The sequence below is a fragment of the Mytilus galloprovincialis genome, chromosome 4 (genome assembly GCF_965363235.1).
Source record: "Mytilus galloprovincialis chromosome 4, xbMytGall1.hap1.1, whole genome shotgun sequence".
In the NCBI taxonomy this organism is placed as follows: Eukaryota; Metazoa; Mollusca; class Bivalvia; order Mytilida; family Mytilidae; genus Mytilus; species Mytilus galloprovincialis.
The window spans coordinates 54,830,253-54,852,573 of NC_134841.1; the positions used below are offsets into that span (position 1 = coordinate 54,830,253).

Consider the following 22,321-nt stretch of genomic DNA (forward strand, 5'->3'; position numbering starts at 1 on the left):
CAATAATTAAAGGATTTGTTGGGACTATTTTCTCCATTCATCTTAAATATAGATCTTGTTTTGCCTATCATTTTTGCTGAAGATGCCAATCTTATTGGTGTAGCATGTCACTTAATAAAAGATGCAGCTTTACTAAAGTGTTGCTGTCATAATAAGTAATTTTTTTCTAGCAGTCATTGAATAAATAAAAATATAGTCAAGGACAATAGACATATGACAGACAGAAACTTCCTAACATAATTAAAGGCATCTGCACATTTTTGAAAGTTAAAGCTTGAAGCAAATAGTTAACACTGTTGCAACTGAATTGTTATACCAATATGTCTCGCTATCTGCGACTTATGGCACTGGCAAGACAAAAAAAATATAGCTGTTTCTACTTACATCAAGGTAATTTTCTGTGACATCATTAATCAATGTCCCATTTATTATTTTATCAATAACTCCTGTAAAAAATAAATTAGATCAACTTCATCACTTAAAACAAGGGACTCAATTGCTCACCTGTAATTTTTCATAAATGATTATCTTTGCTATTCATTGAATTTCAATAATATTAATGACTGGCTTAAAAAATCCATTGAAATGTTCCTTATATCTGTCATATATTTCTTCATTCCACATATTTGTTATTCACTCTTCATTTTATCGATCACTGTTCACAATAAAATGTGAAATATTGTTTCCATTCAAAATGTTTAGGACCCAGTTCTTAAATGGATCTATTTCAGAAGATAAATTGCTCAGAAAAACAATTTATTTCACAATTAGTAAATTATAGGCTCAAAACTAAGTAAGCCATGTCAGCACGTGGTACCTTGTTAAAATACAAAATTTTTGTGCACTTTTCTGACTAAAAAGGTTACAGAAAACCTTGGCTTACCAATAAGTACCAATTGTATTCAATCATGTATATTGCTGGAAACTCACATTTCTGGATCGGGAGTTGTAGCCAAAGTTAATTAAGCTATAACTGTGATAAATGTTGGTAAAATTGGACCAAAATTGATGCCACAATACCATTTAACCAAACATACATAATTTAGGGGTTAATACTTTGTTATTTATAATGTGATTTACCAAAAAGAAAATATTCTGCTTTAAAAGTAATATTGATCACAAACAATTCTATGAGAAATTTGTAGTTTTTATACAAAAAATATTGAAATCTTTGTGCCAATTTTAATCCTTTCTGAAACTACTCTTTTGAGTAATCCTACAACATGTTGATGGATGGACAGATGGACGTTGGTACCATATTAGTATGTCCTGTATTCCAAGGATGTGTTATCAATTACATACAAAAATCTGGGTAATTGGCTATTAATACATTAGACTTTAAATGTTTAAAAGATATGTGAACCTTAAGGACATCTTTTAAAGTATCAAGGCTATTGAAATCACTAATACATATGTCTGTAATGTCCTTTCCCCATTAAATCACCAACTAAGTCAACATACTTTCAAAAGGAATGAACATTTTTATTAGTTTTACAACTGAAGGGGTAACATAATTTCTCCTATCATACAAGTTGTATGAAAATATTGTTTGTTTTTCCTATCCAGAGGACCCTGTAATAACTGTGCTACTCATAAAATTTTATTGTCAAATCTAAGACTAATATAATTTATTTCATTTTTGATTTTCAGGCTTGCTGGATCGACTGATAATGTTCCAGCTTTGTGGAAAAAACAAAATATTTTCCCTACCTACCTACCCACACCTAGCTTGGCAAGGTCAGGATTGGGGAAACAAACAATATATTGATTTAAGCTCTACTTTTTTACAACTTTTCCATAGATTCTGTGCAATTGACATCATGTGTGACTGTCCATAGCATTGCATAACATTTTCTGGTTTTCTAGTTTTATTGCATTGGTTAAAATCTTTTTGAGGTGTATGTTGAAATGATACATGAAAAATATACTGTAATGCTTACCCCAGCTTACTCCATATGGAAATACAGCCCCATTTATAAATGCTTTAGCAAAATTATACAGTGGCTCGAGACCTCTGCTGTCATACTCAATGGCTCCTAGTTTATAAGAAGTATTATCAGGAAGAGGGATTGGTGCCCACACTACATCACTATTTTCATTGGCAGTATTTCCAACAGAATCAGTCCATGCAGTCCAAGATAGTACTGGATCTGCAGCATTTCCAAAATGAAAGCAGCAAAACAAAATAAATATGGCTATACTTATATATCCAGTTCCCATGTTTGTTTTCTCAAACTCAAAACTTCAACTTTGTATCAGAAGTACTCTTACTTAACTGTCATTGTCACTGTCTGAAAAGCAAAATATGATAATAGTTTATTGCTTTTAAAGTAAACACACCAAATATGTATGCACTTGTAAACAAATGCCTCTACAATTATTTATTACATGTATTATGCAGCAGGTTATCAGGTTATGTTTTCATCAAATCCCCAGGTAAACAATTAAATAACTTTACTCATATCTCCAATATAATCAAATATTAGACAATGTAACCATGGTGTGTCCGTAAATATAATAAATGACCTATAATAATAGATAAAACAATGAATATAATAAACTATTCACAATATTAGCATGTTTAGAACAAATCTTGATCAGTCATTTGAAATAAATCTGCTTATAATAATTTATGTTATGTGAAAAATAGTTCAGGTCCATAACATCTAATTGTATATTTGAAATGTCATATTTGAATGCTCAGATAAAAAAGTGCATAATTTTTTGTCATTTACTTGACAAAACAATTTTGCTGAACAAAACCAAGTATACTTATAGACTGGACCTTATATAAACCTAGAGGCTCTAAAGCAGTCTGTGCCAAAAACTTTTTCATCTACTAGTCCGGACACTAAATATCAAAACTTGTCCCTATATGACTCTATAAAATTTTGAAAATTTTCACTAGTCCGAATCAATATTTACTAGTCTGGGGCATCGGACTAGTGGCTATCCATGCAGACTGCTAGTAAAGAAGCTGTGTTACTCAACTGTATCTGCTTACATGATTATAAATATGCAAAAATGGTGAAAATCACCTTACGGGGCAATAACTTCTCAAAATTTCTGCTATTTTTGCTTTTTAAAGATCCAGTCTACCGGTACATTATCTCCATTAACTTTAGAGATAATTGGCAATTTTTTTTTACGAATGAGAAAAATTTTCATTTAAGGGCAAAGACTCTATTAAGTCATCTGATACGTAGTTTGGACAAAAATAGACAATAGGAAGAGATCACCATCTGAACATCTTTTTCCATCAGATATTCTCTATCTATATGTTATAGCATCTTTAATTATGATAGACTCCTCCTAAAAGATGTCACTGATCATTTCTGTCCAAATCAAATCAGATGTTAACAGCAGTTTAACCATTTCAGATTAGACAGATTGGTAATTTGATAAATATATAGGAAAATTTACAGGAAAATTATATCCCCATCCTATTTTGAAAATTACTCTGTAGGAAAAGTATAGTCCTCTAAAAAGCTCTAAAGATAAAGACAAATGAAGATTTGAGAGGCTTTTTGATGACAGTTTCTCTATATCACAATTAAAACATATAACAACTCTTGTCATATCATTCATAAATTGGCTTCTTGTGCATGTTGTGAAAAGTTGTCTGGTAATTATACCACATCTTCTGTTTTATTATATATATATTATGTAGTTATTTTGTAGTGCATTTCTTTTTAGACAAAAAACATAATTTAAAAAAAATGTACCAGAGTCCTCTATCCCAAAAAGATTTTCATAGTGTCATGTACTTCATCTGGGAAAAATTAATCCAAAAAGTATATTGGCTCTAACTCAAAATATGGACAATGTTATGTTAAAGGAGTCTGTAAATGAGTTTGACAGCTTTTATACATAATAATATTTATCTGTTCTTGACCAAATCAATACTTCATTCCCCAATTTCTTTTACATGTAGATTCGTCCCCCTACTTACAATGTACTTATTCATGCCTAAAATATAAAGAAATAAATTTGGAAGATGTATGAAAAATAATATTACACTATCAACACTAGGGTCTCTATATGTAGACTATGAAAATCAAAGGATCCGACCTAAATTTAAATGGAACACAATAGGTACTGGATTTTTTTTTATCCATATTTTTACAATAAATGAATTTACCCCTATTGCTATCTTGCTGTACAGGCATGACAGGCGATCCATTCCCATTTGGTATGAAAATGTCTGATATTTAATACTTTTACTAAGTGCAGCTTAAAAGCAATTGCATTTGCTCTTAGTTAAAGTAGTCACTGGACATGCTGGAGCTATCGATTTAATGAGGCAGTTTCACTATTAAATTTAGATCCTATCAACTGAAATTAATTATGCTAAAAGTGAATATCATAGTACAAAAAAGAATTGAATTAATAAAATTTATAGAGAGATATATTTGTTTTAGACTATATTTTAAGCAGGTACATGCACATGGCAAATTTCCCTTTTCTATGATTATTTTGGCAACAATCAAAAAGATGTGGTATGATTGCCAATGACACAACTCTCCACAAGACACCAAAACAACTTAGAAATTAACAATTATAGGTAACCATACGGCCTTCAACAATGAGCAAAGCCCATACTGGGTAGTCAGTTATGTAAGGCCCCGAAATTACAATGTAAAACTATTCAATCGAGAAAACTAGGCCTTATTTATGTAAAAAAAAATGAACGAAAAACAAATATATGTAACACATAAACAAACGACAACCACTAAATTACAGGCTCCTGACTTGGGACAGGCACATACATACATAATGTGGCGGGTTAAACATGTTAGCGGGATGCCAACCCTCCCCTTACCTGGTACAGTGGTATAAAAGTACAACATAAGAACGAACTATAAAAATCACTTGAAAAAGGATTAACTCATCAGATGGACAAAAATACAAGTGGACGTGGCCGGGTACTTGTACATACCAACAACAAAAAGACACTAGGAACAGATCTTAGAGTACTGGCAGTTAACTGACAGCTAGTTCAAAGCAACTAACAACTAATAAAAAAATCTTGCATCGAAGACTAAATTATCAATCTGTACACATCCAACATCCAATGGATTTAGTGTAAAGACGTCATAAACAGTCAGAGAAAATACTTGACCTATACTATTAAAGGAATAACTTATTGCATGTCACTAAAATTGGAATGCCCATTTCTGTTAAAGTGACAGAACTTGTAATCTACAGTGCACTATCCAAACACTTGACCAACAACAATAGGGACAGGTGACCTTTATATTTTATGTTATATCTTTAACAATAGAAATCTGTTCATAGCATTCATTTCATCTGGTCAGCATTAATTAATGAGAGGATGTCATTCAACAGCTATCCAATTATAGGGAAGAATATAATAGCAGTAAACAATCCATATCAAATTCAAATTAATAACAACCCCCCCTTTTTTTTGGCCGATCAATGCATTTGAATGGGAGCATATAGTTGGAACCCCCCCCCCCCCTTTTACTCTGGGTTGGGAAACCCCCCCCCCCCCCCTTTTTTTAAAATGGCTGGATCCACGCCTGATCTTCCTGCTTTAAATACAACAAGTTTTCATCATAACAAATGGAAAAAATGGCTGTAAATAGACATAATTAATCTAATCTGTGTACAGACTAGCCTGTATAGCTGGAAAAAATAAGGCCCGACATCCACTAGATATATATATAAAAGTGAAATGCATTTATGTTTCAGAAATATTTTTGATGGTCATTTTTTTGGTTCCTGCTGTTGGTGTAAACTAAACAAACACCTGCATTGCATTTATAACTCACCTGTAGTTGTGTAGATAACTATTTTCTGTCTATTATTTATGCCAATCATGGACAATCATTGAATCAATACAATACAATACAGAACTTTGCATGTTACCTGAGGGGGAGCATCTCAAAGTTGTATACCAGCTTAGTTTAATTCTACAACATTTGCAGGAATAAATAGAAATGCCAATCAAAATTCAAAAAAGATTTTTCTCAAACACAAAATGATTAGTTTAAAAAAAAAAGGTTATATCTTCATAATCTTGTGGATGCAAGGCCTTGTAAGTTGTATACATGTATCTGAAACAATTTAGTGATTACAGGCATAGGGACTTGAGTCACAGTAGTTTGAAATCCTATCAATGACAATAACGGGGTAAAAATATACCAAACTCGACTGTCACAGTAGAGCTTCAAAGAGAAAAAAATGAAAATAATTTTGCAAATATAATTAAAAAAATCGCATTTGAGAGAGCAAGGATTTGCATAGGAAGTCCTTGAAGAAAGAATCCAAAAATGTTTTACAAGTTATGATCTCCACCAGTAACGTACCAGTCGTGTTCTGGCGCCTTCTGCATCAGGGGCTGTATAAAGATGACCTTTCGTCCCGTAAGAAGAAGAAGAGGATGTTGCAAAAAACAATTTCACAACACTTAGATTGAAATGAATAATATTATACCACAATTATTCATATCTGATAACTTGTAATGCTTTTGGGGATTCGAGACATCTAGCCACATATTCGATTTGTGTATAAATAATTTCAATAAATTTTATTTCAATATTTTTTCAAGTTAATATTTCAACTTGATAGTCTGATTAACCTGAAATCTAAAATAAAACCAGCAAAATAGCAAAAATATATTATAGATCGCCATTAGATGAAAACAGATTCTACTATATAATCTTTATCGCAAAATTACACCCATTTTAAAAGGATCAAGCAATACAAACAAACAACTTGATAAGCCCAATAAAACTATCATAGTTACAAGTCATTTTTTAAAATTATTTTTATGTGAACGGCGCAAATGAAAACTAGTATATCCTTTGCATTATTTTAAATAATTATTTAATAAATTTGAATATTATCAAGACAGACTTGTGAACAATTTCCTAAACTTAAAAATAAATATACGTAATAAAAGAAAATATTTCGAGATCATGGCTTTCTCTCGTATCATTTTTTTTGTCACCCAAATCATTTATGATGTTATTAATGACACAAATCATCAACATGAATTTAACAATGCCTCACTAAAATTTCGAGACCGATTATTTTTTTTATACATTATCCTGTGACTTTTTGTCTTGTGACTTTCTGTCCGTTTACCTATTTTTACGGAACCTTTGTGATTTATCTATGTATGATCATGTATGATTTTGCATATATCCGTCTCTACCATTTAGAAGATGTGCACTTATTCTGATCTTGCTATTCTTGAACAGTGGTCAGTGTTTGTTTATCTTTGACTTATTTTTATGCAGATATATTTCTTCCCAAACAATGTTTTACGTTGAAAAATAAGTCAAGAGTCAAATTACCTTTATCTGATTAATTAAAAGCATTTTCTATAAGATCTCTCTAATATTTCAGGTAAATTTAGCTATTTCATTAAAAAAATGATACCAGAAAACCATGTAGTGATATGTTCACATGTAACTTTTTGTCACAAATATATGCATCATATAATCAAACATCCTTTAAAGTGTTCTCTAACCTATGAGCATAGCTTAGCATTGCCAATAAAAAATATATAGGAAATTTTCTTAGACATAACAGTTTACACTGAGCAAAACACTTGTTGATACTTATATTCTACATGAAGATCTTTACAAACTTGCAGACGGGAAAAACATTAGGCATGGACTTTCACCCACATAGCACTCAGTCAAGGGACAAGACCTGAAAAGCCACGATCAAGGAATATGAAAAACCTCGGAGTTAACATCGAATCTGACCTTCCCTGGAAACAAACTGACATCGATATATACTAACCAAAAAGGAAACAGCATGCTAGGATTTCTAATAGTAACCGGTTAATAACACATAATAGTGAATTAAAACTAAAAGTCTACATTGCAATGGTCATATCCAACTTAGATTACTATGCAACAGTATGGTCCTCTACAAAAAGATCAGGTGAAAATAGTTGAGATGGTCCAGCATAGTGCAGCTTGTTCGTTGTACTGTATGCTATTGGAACACAAGTAGCGTAATTAGTATGTTATATCTCGAATGAAAATCATTGGAAGATAGAAGAAAGAAACTATACGACTAACCATATTTTACAAAGTTGTTTACGATCTTGTTGATATATATATATATTGCGACACTTTTCTGACACCAATATAAACAAGAACAAGAAGTTATCGTTGGCGTTATCTATACTATTTAACCCCGGGTATTTAACGAGAAGACCTCAGTTTGTGTGCCACGATAAATTAATCATCATGCCTCTGTGTTCTATAAGTAACATGCATGTTGCATTTGTCATCCATTCTTATGCTTATTCAGATTGAGTTATTTTTGGAGAAATATATTAAATATTAAAATAAGTAAAACATGTGGAAACAAGAATGTGTCCATAGTTCACGGATGCCATATCGGCACTATATTTACTAAGTTTCGAGTTGATTGGATTTCAACTTCATCAAAAATTACCTCGACCAAAAACTTGAACCTGAAGCGGGACAGACGGGTGGACGGACGAACGAACGAGCGAACACACGGATGCACAGACTATAGATAACATAATGCCCATAAATGAGGGGGGGGTGGCAAGGGGTTTAACTGTTATGCTGTTATGGGGCAATTTAATTCTTTGTTGTCTGTTATTTTGAAAATATATTTGCTGTTAGCTGTTATTGTCTTATTCTTTGTTAGCTGTTATTGGGCTATTAGTTTTTTTGTTATCTGTTATTGTGATAATGTATTTGCTGTTAACTGTTATTGAATTGGAATGTTAGCATTTTTTTTTTACAGTCAATATTCGGTATAAACTGAAGATCATTGGACATTGGGGTCTACCACTACTAATATGTTTGTACCGTATTCAGAGAAGGATTCCATTAACATTTACCCATCACAGAAGTGAGGTCCAGGACAATTCAAGTATATCTTATGATTATCCTTTGTAATAAATTCCATTTTTTTATGAATGTGTATTTAGAATTATCTTAATTTTTTGTATGAGAATAATGTTCCTGGTTTCCCGTACGAACATATTAAATTAAAACAATTCTTAATATGACAAAAAGGAAAACATATGGCCAGGAATATCTGACAAGGATCTCAATTAAGGACTAGGTCCTAACAACCATTTAACCTTTTATATAATATGGCACATAGACTCAGCTGTGTGATTCTTTTCAAAGCAGAACCAAATGCATTGTACAATGAAAGTTCCAACGATGTACTTGGGTCCGAAGCTGCACATAACTCATTACAAACAAAGATTTCTTTCGTTTCAAGCCATTGTTTCCCTACTAAACTATGTATTCTACTTACTAGTACACTTGGTACAATCAAAAACCTCAGCTGATAAAAAATTGTTCAAATAAGGCCTTTGAAAATAGTGGAATAAATTGCTTTTGGAGTGTCAAAATTCGTTCGAAGTACTTGATAAATTGCATGCTTATAATTGGTGCTTTTGATTTTGCTACCCTATATACCACTTTGCCTCTTAGTCTTATTAAGAAAAATTCACACACCTCATTAAATGGTCATTTATAAAAAGTCAGAATATTCAAACTCTTTTAGGTATTTTTTTTATTAGCAACAAAAGGAGCTTCAATCAATATATATAAACAATACACCAACGTTTCATGAGAACTGCTGAAAGCATTTTTGAGTTATTTTTGAAAACAAGAAAATACCACCTTTTTCTAATGAATAAAATCCCTTAACTCAATAACATAAAATCTAAATAAATAAAAATCGAAAGGGATCGAGTTTACAACAATAGTTATAAACATTTCAGCAAAGTTTCGTGAGAACTGCTGAAAACATTTTTGTGTTAATGTCTGAAAACTGGAAAATCCCCCCTTTTTAATTAATAAAACCCGCTAACTCGGAAACGTGAAATCTAAAATTTATAAAAATTGAAAGTGACCTCATGTTAATAGATATAAACAAGAGTGCACACAATGAAATGTCTCGCCTTCTTTACTAATCGTTGATATTATGTTGATAGTCCTAAGTATGAAGCTTGATTAAAACTGTCACATAAACTTTACATTAACCAAGATAGCTAAACAAAGACCAATGAACCATGAAAATGAGGTCAAGGTCAGATGAACCATGCCAGGCAGACATGTACAGCTAACAAAGCTTCCATACAACATATATAGATGACCCATTACTTATAGTTTAAGAAAAATAGACCAAAACACAAAAACTTAACACTGTGCAATGAACCGTCCAATTGAGGTCATGGTCAAATAAAACCTGCGGGACTGACATATAGATCATAATATATTTCCATACACCAAATATAGTTGACCTTTGGCATATAATATTAGATAAAAAGACCAAAACTTAAAAACTTAACTTTGACCACTGAACCATGAAAATGAGGTCAATGTCAGATGACATCTGCACGCTAGACATGTACACCTTACAACCATTCCATACAACAAATATAGTAGACCTATTGCATAAAGTATGAGAAAAAACAGACCAAAACACAAAAACTTAACTATAACCACTGAACCATGAAAATGAGGTCAATGTAAGATGACACCTGCCAGTTGGACATGTACACCTTCCAGTCTTTCCATACACCAAATATACTAGCCCTATTACTTATAGTAGCTGAGATATGGACTTGACCACCAAAACTTGACCTTGTTCACTGATCCATGAAATGAGGTCGAGGTCAAGTGAAAACTGTCTGACGGGCATGATCGAGGACCTTGCAAGGTACGCACATACCAAATATAGTTATCCTATTACTTATAATAAGAGAGAATTTAACATTACAAAAATTTTGAACTTTTTTTTCAAGTGGTCACTGAACCATGAAAATGAAGTCAAGGACATTGGACATGTGACTGACGGAAACTTCGTAACATGAGGCATCTATATACAAAGTATGAAGCATCCAGGTCTTTCACCTTCTAAAATATAAACCTTTTCAGAAGTTAGCTAACGCCGCCGCCGCCGCCGCCGGATCACTATCCCTATGTCGAGCTTTCTGCAACAAAAGTTGCAGGCTCGACAACAATTCACCAAAATTCCTTGCTTTGTGAAAGCATTTTTGAGATATTCTCAGAAAACTGAAAAAAAAAACACCAATTTTATTGAATAAAAACCCATTACCCAGAAACTTAAAATCTAAAATTTATAAAAAAAAAACAAAAAGGGAGCTCACGTCAATAGATATACTCCCCCCTTTTTAATTAATAAAACCCATTAACTCGGAAACGTAAAATCTAAAATTTATAAAAATTGAAAGTGACCTCGTGTTAATAGATATAAACAATTCACCAAAATTCCTTGCTTTGTGAAAGCATTTTTGAGATCTATATTATCAGAAAACTGAAAAAAAACCACCAATTTTATTGAATAAAAGCCCATTACCCAGAAACTTAAAATCTAAAATTTATAAAAAAAACCAAAAGGGAGCTCACGTCAATAGATATAAACAATTTCCCAAAGTTTAATGCAAATTGGTTAAAGAGTTTTTGAGTTAATGTCCGACATGTTGACAACAGACGGACAACAGTATACCATAATACGTTCCGTAAACGAGCGTGTAAAAAATATTATAATATATTGAGTAGTAATTTAAACACATTCTAGATACATAAATTAATACTAAAAACATAGTCATAGAAAATGGAATGCATTACAAAGGATTATATCCGTAATAAGAAATACTGATTTGTCAAAGACCGAATTATTTTAATATTTCATTTACTGTTATCTGTTTTTGTACATTTTAATTCCTTGTTATCTGTTATGAGCCAAATCAACTTGCTGTTTTGCTGTTATTGGGACCCCCCTTGCCTCCCTCATAAATTGGGCATACAAATTTATTGTTGAAAGTGAAAGTAGTGATTTGGCAAAAATGAAAGTATGATAGAGATTAGAGGGAGGCAGGACCTTTTTCGGGACGTCGGGATCGGGTGTTTTTAAGCTCGGGATTTGGGGATTGATCCTTACGGGATCCGGGAATATATTTTTCGATTTCGGGTTATGAATTTCTTTAAATGCTGCATCTAGGAATTTCATGTTTTAAAGCCCGGGATTTCGGGATCAGGACCCCTCCCTCCGACCACCCCTCAAATTAGCCTTAGACGGTCTTAGTCATTGATACAAGATTCATATCCTACCATTGGCATGTTAATAAGGCTTTCAAAAGAAAAAGCACCGATGGATTGTCCTAGAAGCATATTTTATTAGACTAATAATGGTCTATATATGTATAAACAGTTACATTTACTGCATGTTTGAAGCGGTGCACATTTTTGATTTAATTCGACTTTTACCAAAAGATAAATTGTAGCAAAGGAGAAGAATAATTGTGGTGTGAGGCCAGAAACACGAAAATAATTGAATTTAACAGAAAGGAAACAAATATCGGACTTTGGAAAAAGGGAGAGGGCTTTTGATACTTTTTATGAAATTCTCCATACATAATATTTTTTACAAAAAATCACCCTACAACTGTTCACAAGCTGTATATGCCCGCGATTTCGCCGGTGTGTTCTAGTAACTAACTATTAATCTGAGCGTCACTGGTGAGTTTCATGTAGACGAAACTCGCGTCTGGCGTATCAAATTACAATCCAAGTTGTACCTTTGATAACAATTTCAATTGATTTTTTTATAGTTCGTACTTATGTTGTACTGTTACACTACTGTCCAAGGTTAGGGTTGGGTTGGGATCCCGCTAACATGTTTAACCCCGCCACATTCTGTATGTATTTGCTTATATCCAAAGTCAGGAGCCTGAATGTAATTCAGTGGTTATCGTTTGTTTATGTGTTACGTCATTTTTTTTTAAATACATACATTAGGCCGTTATTTTTCTCGTTTGAATGGTTTAACATTTTCATGTCGGGGCCTTTTATAGCTGACTATGAGGTATGGGTTTAATTCATTGTTGAAGGCCGCATGGTGACCTATAGTAATCTGTTGTTAATTTCTATGTCATTTGGTCTCTTGTGGAGATAGAGTTGTCTCATTTACAGTCATACCCATATCTTCTTTATTATATGATAGTCCTAGATATATATATAACAATTGTTTAATAGGACTAAAATAAATATTTTTGTTTTGAAAAATTCATACATAACTGTCTGTGTTGCTGTAATATACACATCCCTCACAAATTAGTGAAAGTCTGAAATGGCCTATATCTTTACTCGACTGTACTGAGCTCTACTGATAATTACTCAGCCAGTCTGACTTGGTCTGAAATTTACTTGATAAAAAAATATTAAAACTTTCGACCATTATACAAATATCTTAATTGTTATTCCAAACTTTTTGAATGTTCAAATATATTTTGTGATTACTGAAAATTGTTCAATCATATCATAATCCTGGTAGAAATAAGGGTAAACGGACAGAAAGTCACAATTCACTTTGAGAGGAAATAAGTCACAGGACAAAAATTCACAAATAACTTGTTTTAATCGTTCGGATGTATGAAAAAGATCTTGACATGATAGTTTATTTATTAGACTTCTTCGTGTTACAGTTAAGAAGTCGTTCAAAAGCCTTGATAATTAAACTATTATCGAATTTTAATCATGCTATGGATATATTTCTTGGCACCACGAAGCTATTTAAGTACCAAGCCACCTTCAAGTTGACTTATTGTTTTCTAAACAATTATTAGATGATCATTAATTGTTTTAGAAGACAATTTTGTTTTCAATGACGTTTGTTGATGTGGTTCTTAAGTGTTATTAGTTTCTCGTTTTTTTTTCACTAGTCATTTATGGGGCCCTTTATAGCTTGTTCAGTGTTGTTGTTCGGTGTGAGCCAAGGCTCCTTGTTGAAGACCTATAATGGTTTACTTTTACAACTTGTGACTTGGATGGAGAGTTGTCTCATTGGCACTCATGTCACATCTTCTTGTATCTATTTATATATATTATATAGATCAAAGAAAAATACAAAACACTTTTGTCCTGTGACTTCTGTCCTACATTCTCAATGTATGGATCGAGTTGAATGAATAACGCAATGATTTTTTTTTAAATTGCATATAAAGCAACTCTTTTTATATTCAAAACGACATCTTATTTATTTTGTAACATCAAGAATTTGATATTTAAAAACTTCCATAGCAATCCTTGATATAGGTAAAAAGAAATCCCATTCTTCTGTAAACTTGTGTAGTTCTGGTCTGTTGGATTTTAAAATCCTTGCGATTTAATTTCTACAAAGGATGTCAATTGATTTTTATTATTTTTTATTGCTATTTTAAATGTATTTTCGCCAAGCAGGGGGTACTACTTTATAGTTTACCTCTGATCACTTAAATTTGGTTACCAATTTTAGATACAATAAGTTTGTATTTTTTGTACCCAGACTCAGGCTTATCATTTTGGTAATTTAACTACGTTTTTGTATCTTGGTTAATTAAATTAAAGGATGTAAAAATCTGTAAATATCAGTCTTAACTTTATTGAAGCTGTTGTCATATCAGTTAAACAGATAGTTATATAATCAGTTAAAATTATCAAAATAAAAAGAGGTTGTTAGTCAAGTATGGTTCAGACTGGTGGGAGTATTGTTAAGAATTTTGGTCTAGTAATGTTAAGACTGATTTTTTTTTTAAATTAAGTCGAGAACAGATCGAATACAGGTCGATAATGTGTTACGACTGTTTCAGACTGGTCGAGTAATAGTTCAGACATTTTTCAATGGTGAAGATAAGGTTCAAGTATACAAATCAATAGAGTAAGGGATAGTTAAGATTGGGTTCAAGTAAAATTCAGCATAGTCGAGTAAAACTCAGTACAGTCGAGTACAGATAAAGGTCATGTCTGACATTTACTGGTTTTTATGTACAGTTATAATTACTGATGATTCTACATACTACATAGACTGTTTACGTATATTTTGGCATTGCACACGGTTGTGTGTTTCTCGGACTATTTCGAGTTATGACGTCTCTACACTAAATGCGTTGGATGTGAACAAGTTGATTGTAGACACTGTTTATACTTAAGATTTATTATTGGGTGCTTTGTGCATCTTACCGATCTTTTGAGTTGCAAATTGCAACTGAATTTCAATGTTTGTTGGTATGTTGTACTGTAACACAACTGTCCTAGGTAAAGGGACGATTGAGCGATCGTTACATGTTTAAAACTTCCATATTGTTTTTAAAATATGTTTGTTCAAAGTCAGCTAGAACCTGTAGTAGTTGTCGTTGGTCTGTCATACATGTATATGTTTTTCGTAAATTGTTTTGTTGGAAATTATGCCGTTAGTTAATTTTTCGTTTGATTCGTTACTTTTTTTTTAAGTCGACCCTTTTACATCTGACAGTTTTGGCATTGTTGAGACCGTACTGTAGCCTATAACTGCTTCTTCCACTTTACTTCAACTCTTTTGCCGGAGAGCTGTATCAATGGTAGTAATACTTAATTTGCTCATTTGATCCAAATACATTTCCTTGAAGTGACAATAAACTCTTCATATATACAATGTTCAAGGGTTGGTACGCCAGACGCACGTTTTGTCTATATATAGATAAATATATATATATATATAAATAAGGTACGAGGATGAAGAGCATTGAGGACCCCAAGTTAATTAAGTCTGAGCAAATACAACCGGTAACAACTTATCCAGCTTTAAGCTCTGGATCTACTATAGAAACAATATTTTATTGAATGATAAGAAAAAATGTATGCACGTACTTTTGTAATGAGGAATAAAAGTATCAAGATTTGATTTTGAAGGGTGGGGGTTAAAATTTCAATGAAATTGAATTAATTTCTTTCTTCAAGGTGAGGAATAAATAAAATCATAGATATTCCACTGTCTCTCTCCCCTCCCCAAAAAAACCCCACCCCAATGAAAGAAAATGACTAGTTCCTTAATTAGGAAAAGGAAAAATCAATCGCATGATTTAAATTCAAGTTAGAGACGTTGGTTTAAACATATAATGTCAAAAGATATTTTTAACGGAGTAGGCGTATGTTGTAGGTCCATTTAACAAAATGCAATGGAAATTGAACGATTTTTATTGAAATTCAAAGAAGCTGTTTGTGACATCATGATCGTCAATTTTCAACAAAGAGATATATTTCCTATCTAGCTATTGTCTTAGCTATAGGATTTGTTATGATCCTTGTTTCGAGTTATAAAGACTAGAATAGCGAGATTCAGAGTAAATCTTTTGAAATTGATTATTTCATAAACATCATTGAAGCCTAACAAATTAGAAAGTCGATACAAACGGTATATAAAATTTAGAATGGAAATGGGGAATGTGTCAAAGAGACAACAACTCGACTAAAGAGCAAAATGGCACCAATGGGTCTTCCCGAGAAAACCCCGCACCCGGAGGCGTGCTTCAGCTTGCCCATAAACAAAAATATATGTACTTGTACACAGTCACAATGTACGTCATACTACACTCCGAAACATAAAAGAACTAAAATTAAACATCAAACAAGACAGTTAGATCGCGGTACATTTTGTATGAACCTATTATAATCATGGTAAGAACGTGCTATAATCGGGATGGACGCGTGTTGAGATCGTGTTGCAATCAGATTACTCGGCGTGCATGGTATGGTCGTAGTGAGAACGTGATGAGCGTAGAAGATCTTGATAAGCGTATTCAGGTCGGAGAATAAGAGCGATGAGAACGTGGTATAATCGTAGAGGGATCGTTGTAGAAGCGTAATGAGTGGTCCTACTAAAAAGAGCCCGGAAACACCCGAGAGCGCCCAGGAAAAGAAAAAGCGCCCGGGGAAAGGAAAAAGCGCCCGGGGAAGGAAAATTAGCGCCCGGGAGAATAAAATAATAATATTTTATAACAATAATTTTTTTCCTTATAAAAAATAAATAATCATTGCTTGTTTTGTCTTTAGTATAAATGTGGATATGATGCCTGTAGTCTAATATTTTCGCAACTGCATGGTGAACACTTTTTTTATGCAGATGCTGATATACAATTATTATATCTTTTTTATGAAACTAAAACTGTTTCAATGGCTATGCTTATCACTCAGGGTTTTAATGCTTATTTTTAAAGTTAAAACAAACTCCTGCTTTTTACCCCCTTGTTTTAACTACGGTAAATGTATAGTACTGTTTTATTTGTTGATGTATTATGTGTAACTCTTTTACTTTTGATTAAATTAATATTTATCTGTGAAATTTAAGTCGTTTTTTTTTACAATTTTCATTTTGAGATCGTTTTTGAAAAACATGCCTTTTAATGTCTTACATTTTATAAATCTTCCGCATAAACTGTGATCCATTATAATCAGTCTTTCGAAATAGTATTCATACTTTATATTATTGTTAAAATTGAAACATTCATACTTGTTTTATTACAAATGTCTATTATCTGAATTTGAAAATTACTAGTCTAAATTAAAAAGAAAATAATGTGCATAACTTATTTCATCAACACAAAGTTGTCTCATGCCAATAAAATATCTATATATTTTCCCCGGGCGTCTTTTCTTTCCCCCGGGCGCTATTATTTCTTCCCCAGGCGCTTTTTCTTTTCCCCGGCCGCTTTTTCTTCTTCCGGGCGCATTTTAGTTGGACCCGTAATGAGGACGTAGTAGCATTGTGAAATTAACGAAAATTTACATTTCCATGCCGCTCATACTGCGAATTGACCATGATCTGAATCTTACTTAGAGCGCAGTGCACGTGGTGCGATCGTGGTATAGTGGGACTGGGGCTTAACGAATAACAATGGATTTTGACAACGGGGTTTGACGAGCGGGGATTATGGAAACCCCTACTTCTACATCCCAAAAACAGTCCATTGTTATTTAACACAATTGAAATTAATTATTTTTTTAAATAACATGAACATAAGAATTACTAATAGTGTTCACTACAAGTTGTTTCAAGATATTAAAAAAAAACCACACACTTTTAGAAAATTCCATTTGCGAAAAATATATTAAGCATATTTTTCAAATAAAAAAACAACAACATTTAAATACTCCTTTGCGTTGAAGGTAAAATCTTTGGATTCCAGTCATATGATTCTATTCTAAAGGATTGTTATTAACAAAAACGGGGATTCTAACTCCCACTCCCTTCTCTGGATTGTCCCCCAAAAAGGTAGTTCCTAATTATTCAATCTGTATTTGGTTTTCGGTTGTTGGGCATGTTAGGTCGTCGGGTTATAATCCAGACACCCTTATTTCTTAGCATGTCCGAATTTGAAAGCTGGTTTATTCTTAAGAAAAGGGAGGGGGCTTATATATATATACATATAAAACCGTAACATATAAAATACATTTATGATTTCCTTCATTAAACTGATACAGGTAAGTATTTTGAGGGGCAATATTGGCTTTATGTTTTCTTGTATCTCTTCTTCCAAATCCAACACTTGACTCAAAATGTCGTCCGTATTTATATAATACCCGTTCATATTGAAAACTGCATACAAGGAGCATGATGTATTTTTTTTTTTTTTGTAATAAGAATGCACGAAACGGTCAACATTGACCTGCTGGTCAATATAAGTACATGGATTTAACGAGAGTATGCAAAACAGCAAATTTGACATTTGTAAAATCTATTCACTTGTCAAAGTAGTCAGGAGTTTCATGTAAAACAAATCTAAAATAATCATGGTTTGATATTGTCAATGAATAAGCTATCCGTTCTTTTTCATTTGATAATTAATGTTGACAAATATAGGGTAAGCATCGGGTGAAAGAATTATAAGTTATACACCTCGGGATACGGCGTGCCCGGCCACCGGGTTTCTTATCCAGACAATCCTACCCTTCGCTGTAGAACTATTACATATCTCCTTCCTTATATATATATATACTGAATGAGAAATATGAGTGTGGTATCAAAAATTAAAAAGACTATAATCTTGAAGAAAAATTGTAATATCTCATTCACTATAAAATTAACCTTGGTGATATAATAGAGAGTTAAAATAAACATTAAATATATGTTTAATAACCTACCTTTTGCATGCATATGTATCCTAAATTCAATAAGGAACTACGACGAAAATCGGTGACACGGATGTAAAAATATTTATTGTTAATCAATTTGTTTTCTGACACGTTGAAACAAGAATATTATCTCCTAATAAACAAAATTGATGTGATTTAATAATAAGCTAGTTTAAAGGCAAACAGGGTAATTATCTGCTCTATAGAACAAATAAGCATATCCCATACAAAGCAATCGTACAATTAAACACGGAAGGTATGGTGTCTCATAATAGCATGGTTTTTAAACAAATGTAAATTTTTATTTTCTAAAAATGTGCACGTTTATAAAATTGTGTGCATTTTTAACACTAAGTTGCACTACCCTCGTTGTATACTGAAGCATGCAACTTTAAACGTATGTGCAAAACTTTTCTTGTCACGACTTTAGGTACTCTGGTATAAGGTAAAATTGGTTTAAAATCAAACTGTGGAACGCATTTGGGGAATTCATATTTAATATCAATGGTAATATTATTAAAGCCTGTCCGCCCATCAGTCTGAATATCCATCAGTTTGTATATAGTTATTTCAGATAACTCCTCCTCCAGAAAGTTTTCACTTTGCTTGCTGTTTGTACATATATTGAAAGTGTGCATGTGGTTAGGGTTTTTAATTTTATCAATATTTGCTCTTTTTGGGAGATATTTGAACTTTGTCAGTTTTGTAGTATAAACTTGCATAAGACGTGCATTTCTGGATGTTTCCTCTTACAGTAAACCATAGACCGATATTCTCCAACTGTTTGTATTTTAAGATAATGCTTTGCTTCTGCGGCATTATTTGTGTCTTCCAGATCCATACTATCTCAAAGAAAGTCCTACATCGACTTTGTTATAATACAGTCTTTATTTGACTAGGATGTGTTTTCCATTTTTTTCTTCTAGTCGTGTTTGCTTGTTTTACCCATTGTATCTTCTCTGGTTTTTTTTTTATTAAATTTTCTATGACCTATATTATGATTTTTTTCAGAAGTTTTGTGTCAATCAATATCTATATATTTATAAATCTCATTCTTCCTTTATTTGTATTTTAATAGTCTTCTGAGTCATTTCATACCTTTTTTTACGATGTAGAGCATAAACCATTTTTTTATGCGAGAGACTAAAGGGTTATTCCATTAATTATGTACGAATAACTGAGAAAAATGGTATGCATTCAAGTTGGCATATGTCAATATGACGATTACACATGTCAATTTAGAATTAATAAGATTAATAACACAAGGATAAGTAGCATTATGTTTATTTTTATGATATCCTTTAAAGTCCTAACGACCAGCTCCGAATCTCACGTACAGAGGATGAGAGTTCTTGTTATTTTCTCTCCCATACATTGTCATCAGTCTTAAAAGTAATGAATCCAAATTTGCCTTTTTTACTGGTGCTGAAAAAAAGATATCATTAAAGTTAACCGAAAGCATGAATAAAAAAAACAACAGAGCTTCTTCTTAAAATATTTAAAACTTATTTCAGTATTTATATACTGTTACACTCGTTGACTGCTTTAAGAATTGTTGCAGATATTGCATGATAATAAACACGAATTAGAAAGATCGGATAAGAAACAATACATACATTCAGAGATCATCCCCAGTTTTCGGTGGGGTTCGTGTTGCTTAATCTCTTGTTTTCTATGTTGTGTCATGTGTACTAATATTTGTCTGTTTGTCTTTTTCGTTTTTAGCCATGGCGTTGTCGGTTTGATTTCGATCTATGAGTTTGAGTCTGGTATCTTTCACCTCTCTTTTCCAATGAACAACATTTATAAGAGAAAGAAACAAAAAATGAAAACAATCAAACGCAGATAACAAACAATGAACGAAAAGCAAATCATGATGAAACACATCAACAAACGAAAACCACTAAATTACAGGCTTCTGACTTAGGACAGGCACATACAGATTATAGCGATGGAAGAATTTAGTAAAGGTAATTTGGTTACGAAATCTGTGGCTTAATGATTTATCAGTTATACATACTAGATTACGTTCGTTAAAATCCGAAAACGTCACATCAGACACGGGCATATATAGCAAACTAGTCGTGAAATAAAATCCAAATAGGGAAAATTAACAATAGGGAACGAAATATCGTCCCTTTTATAGTTAATTTTAGTGTGGAGTTTCCCGTGTGAAACCGAAATATCTAAATCTAGGAAAGGCCAGTTACTGTACCGTTTAAATTTGAATTATTTAAAGTAAGTTCCTCCGGGTAAATTTCGGCAGTATTTTTAGAAAATTCTTGATTGCTCAAAGAAAAGATAACGGTAAATGTTGTTGAATTTATCAATTAAATGCAATTTATATAAAAAAAGAAGATGTGGTATGATTGTCAATGAGACAACTCTCCACAAGAGACCAAAATGACACAGAAATTAACAAATATACGTTCTCCAGAACTCAGACTTGAACAGATTTTGATAAGAAAATTCTAAACGTTGGAACCTATTAGGATCAATGAAGAGACGCAGTTCTTATAGACGGGTCTTTACTGAATTTGGTTATAAACTAATTCATAACAGTACAAAAAGTCTGCTATTTAAGGGGCACAACCAGTGCCCATTGGAAAACCTACAACCTGTCGATTAACTTTGTTACAGAAACGCACATAAATTTTATCAAGGAGAAAAGTAAAAGCTTCAATCATCTCATCACACCTCCAAGGATATCTAGCATATTAACCTTTCTCATTAGAGAAGAAGTATGTAGTTATTTGCATTATATTAATTATAGTTGTTTTCAGTGGTCTTCCTGTGAAATGTTGATTAGTGATGCATCTATGTGTAGCATTTGCTACGTTTTCAGAACACGTACGACATTCTCGAGAAGTACTTCTCAGCTCAGACTTGAACAAACTTTTTTGAGAAAAAAATCTAAACGTTGGAAAAGAGGGACGAAGGATACCAAAGGGACAGTCAAACTCATAATCTAAAATTAACTGACAACGCCATGGCTAAAAATGAAAAAAGACAAACAGACAAACAATAGTACACATGACACAACATAGAAAACTAAAGAATAAACAACACGAACCCCACCAAAAACTAGGGGTGATCTCAGGTGATCCGGAAGGGTAAGCAGATCCTGCTCCACATGTGGCACCCGTCGTGTTGCTTATGTGATAACAAATCCGGTAAATAGTATAATTCGGTAGGTCACATTCATGAAAGGGAAGGGGACTCAGACTTGAACAGATTTTGAAAAGAAAATTCTAAACGTTTGAACCTATTAGAACCAATGAAGAGACGCAGTTCTAATAGCACAGCATATATTTTGGGTTGTTATTAGGGATATCAAAATATCTGATATCTAATACTCGAGTACTTGGCCATGATACTCGCGAGTTTTC

At 32.5% G+C, this 22,321-nt stretch overlaps 1 protein-coding gene across 4 annotated transcripts in view; it reads right to left on the reverse strand.

Annotated features, from left to right (window-relative positions):
- The window catches only part of LOC143072462 (prominin-1-A-like), a 68,625-nt gene extending 49,533 nt beyond the window's left edge, over positions 1–19,092 (reverse strand). For 2 of the 4 annotated variants that reach the window (XR_012977195.1, XM_076247381.1), the window contains exons 1-3: positions 18,942–19,092; positions 1,941–2,291; positions 385–446 (exon numbers count right to left, since the gene is read on the reverse strand). Coding sequence is in view for 3 of the 4 variants with exons in the window: in XM_076247381.1 (XP_076103496.1) it covers positions 385–446; positions 1,941–2,220 (342 nt within the window). In the remaining variant the exon portion in view is untranslated. The other 2 variants (XM_076247384.1, XM_076247382.1) reach the window with 2 other exon arrangements.
- Between the last annotated feature and the right edge of the window lie 3,229 nt (positions 19,093–22,321).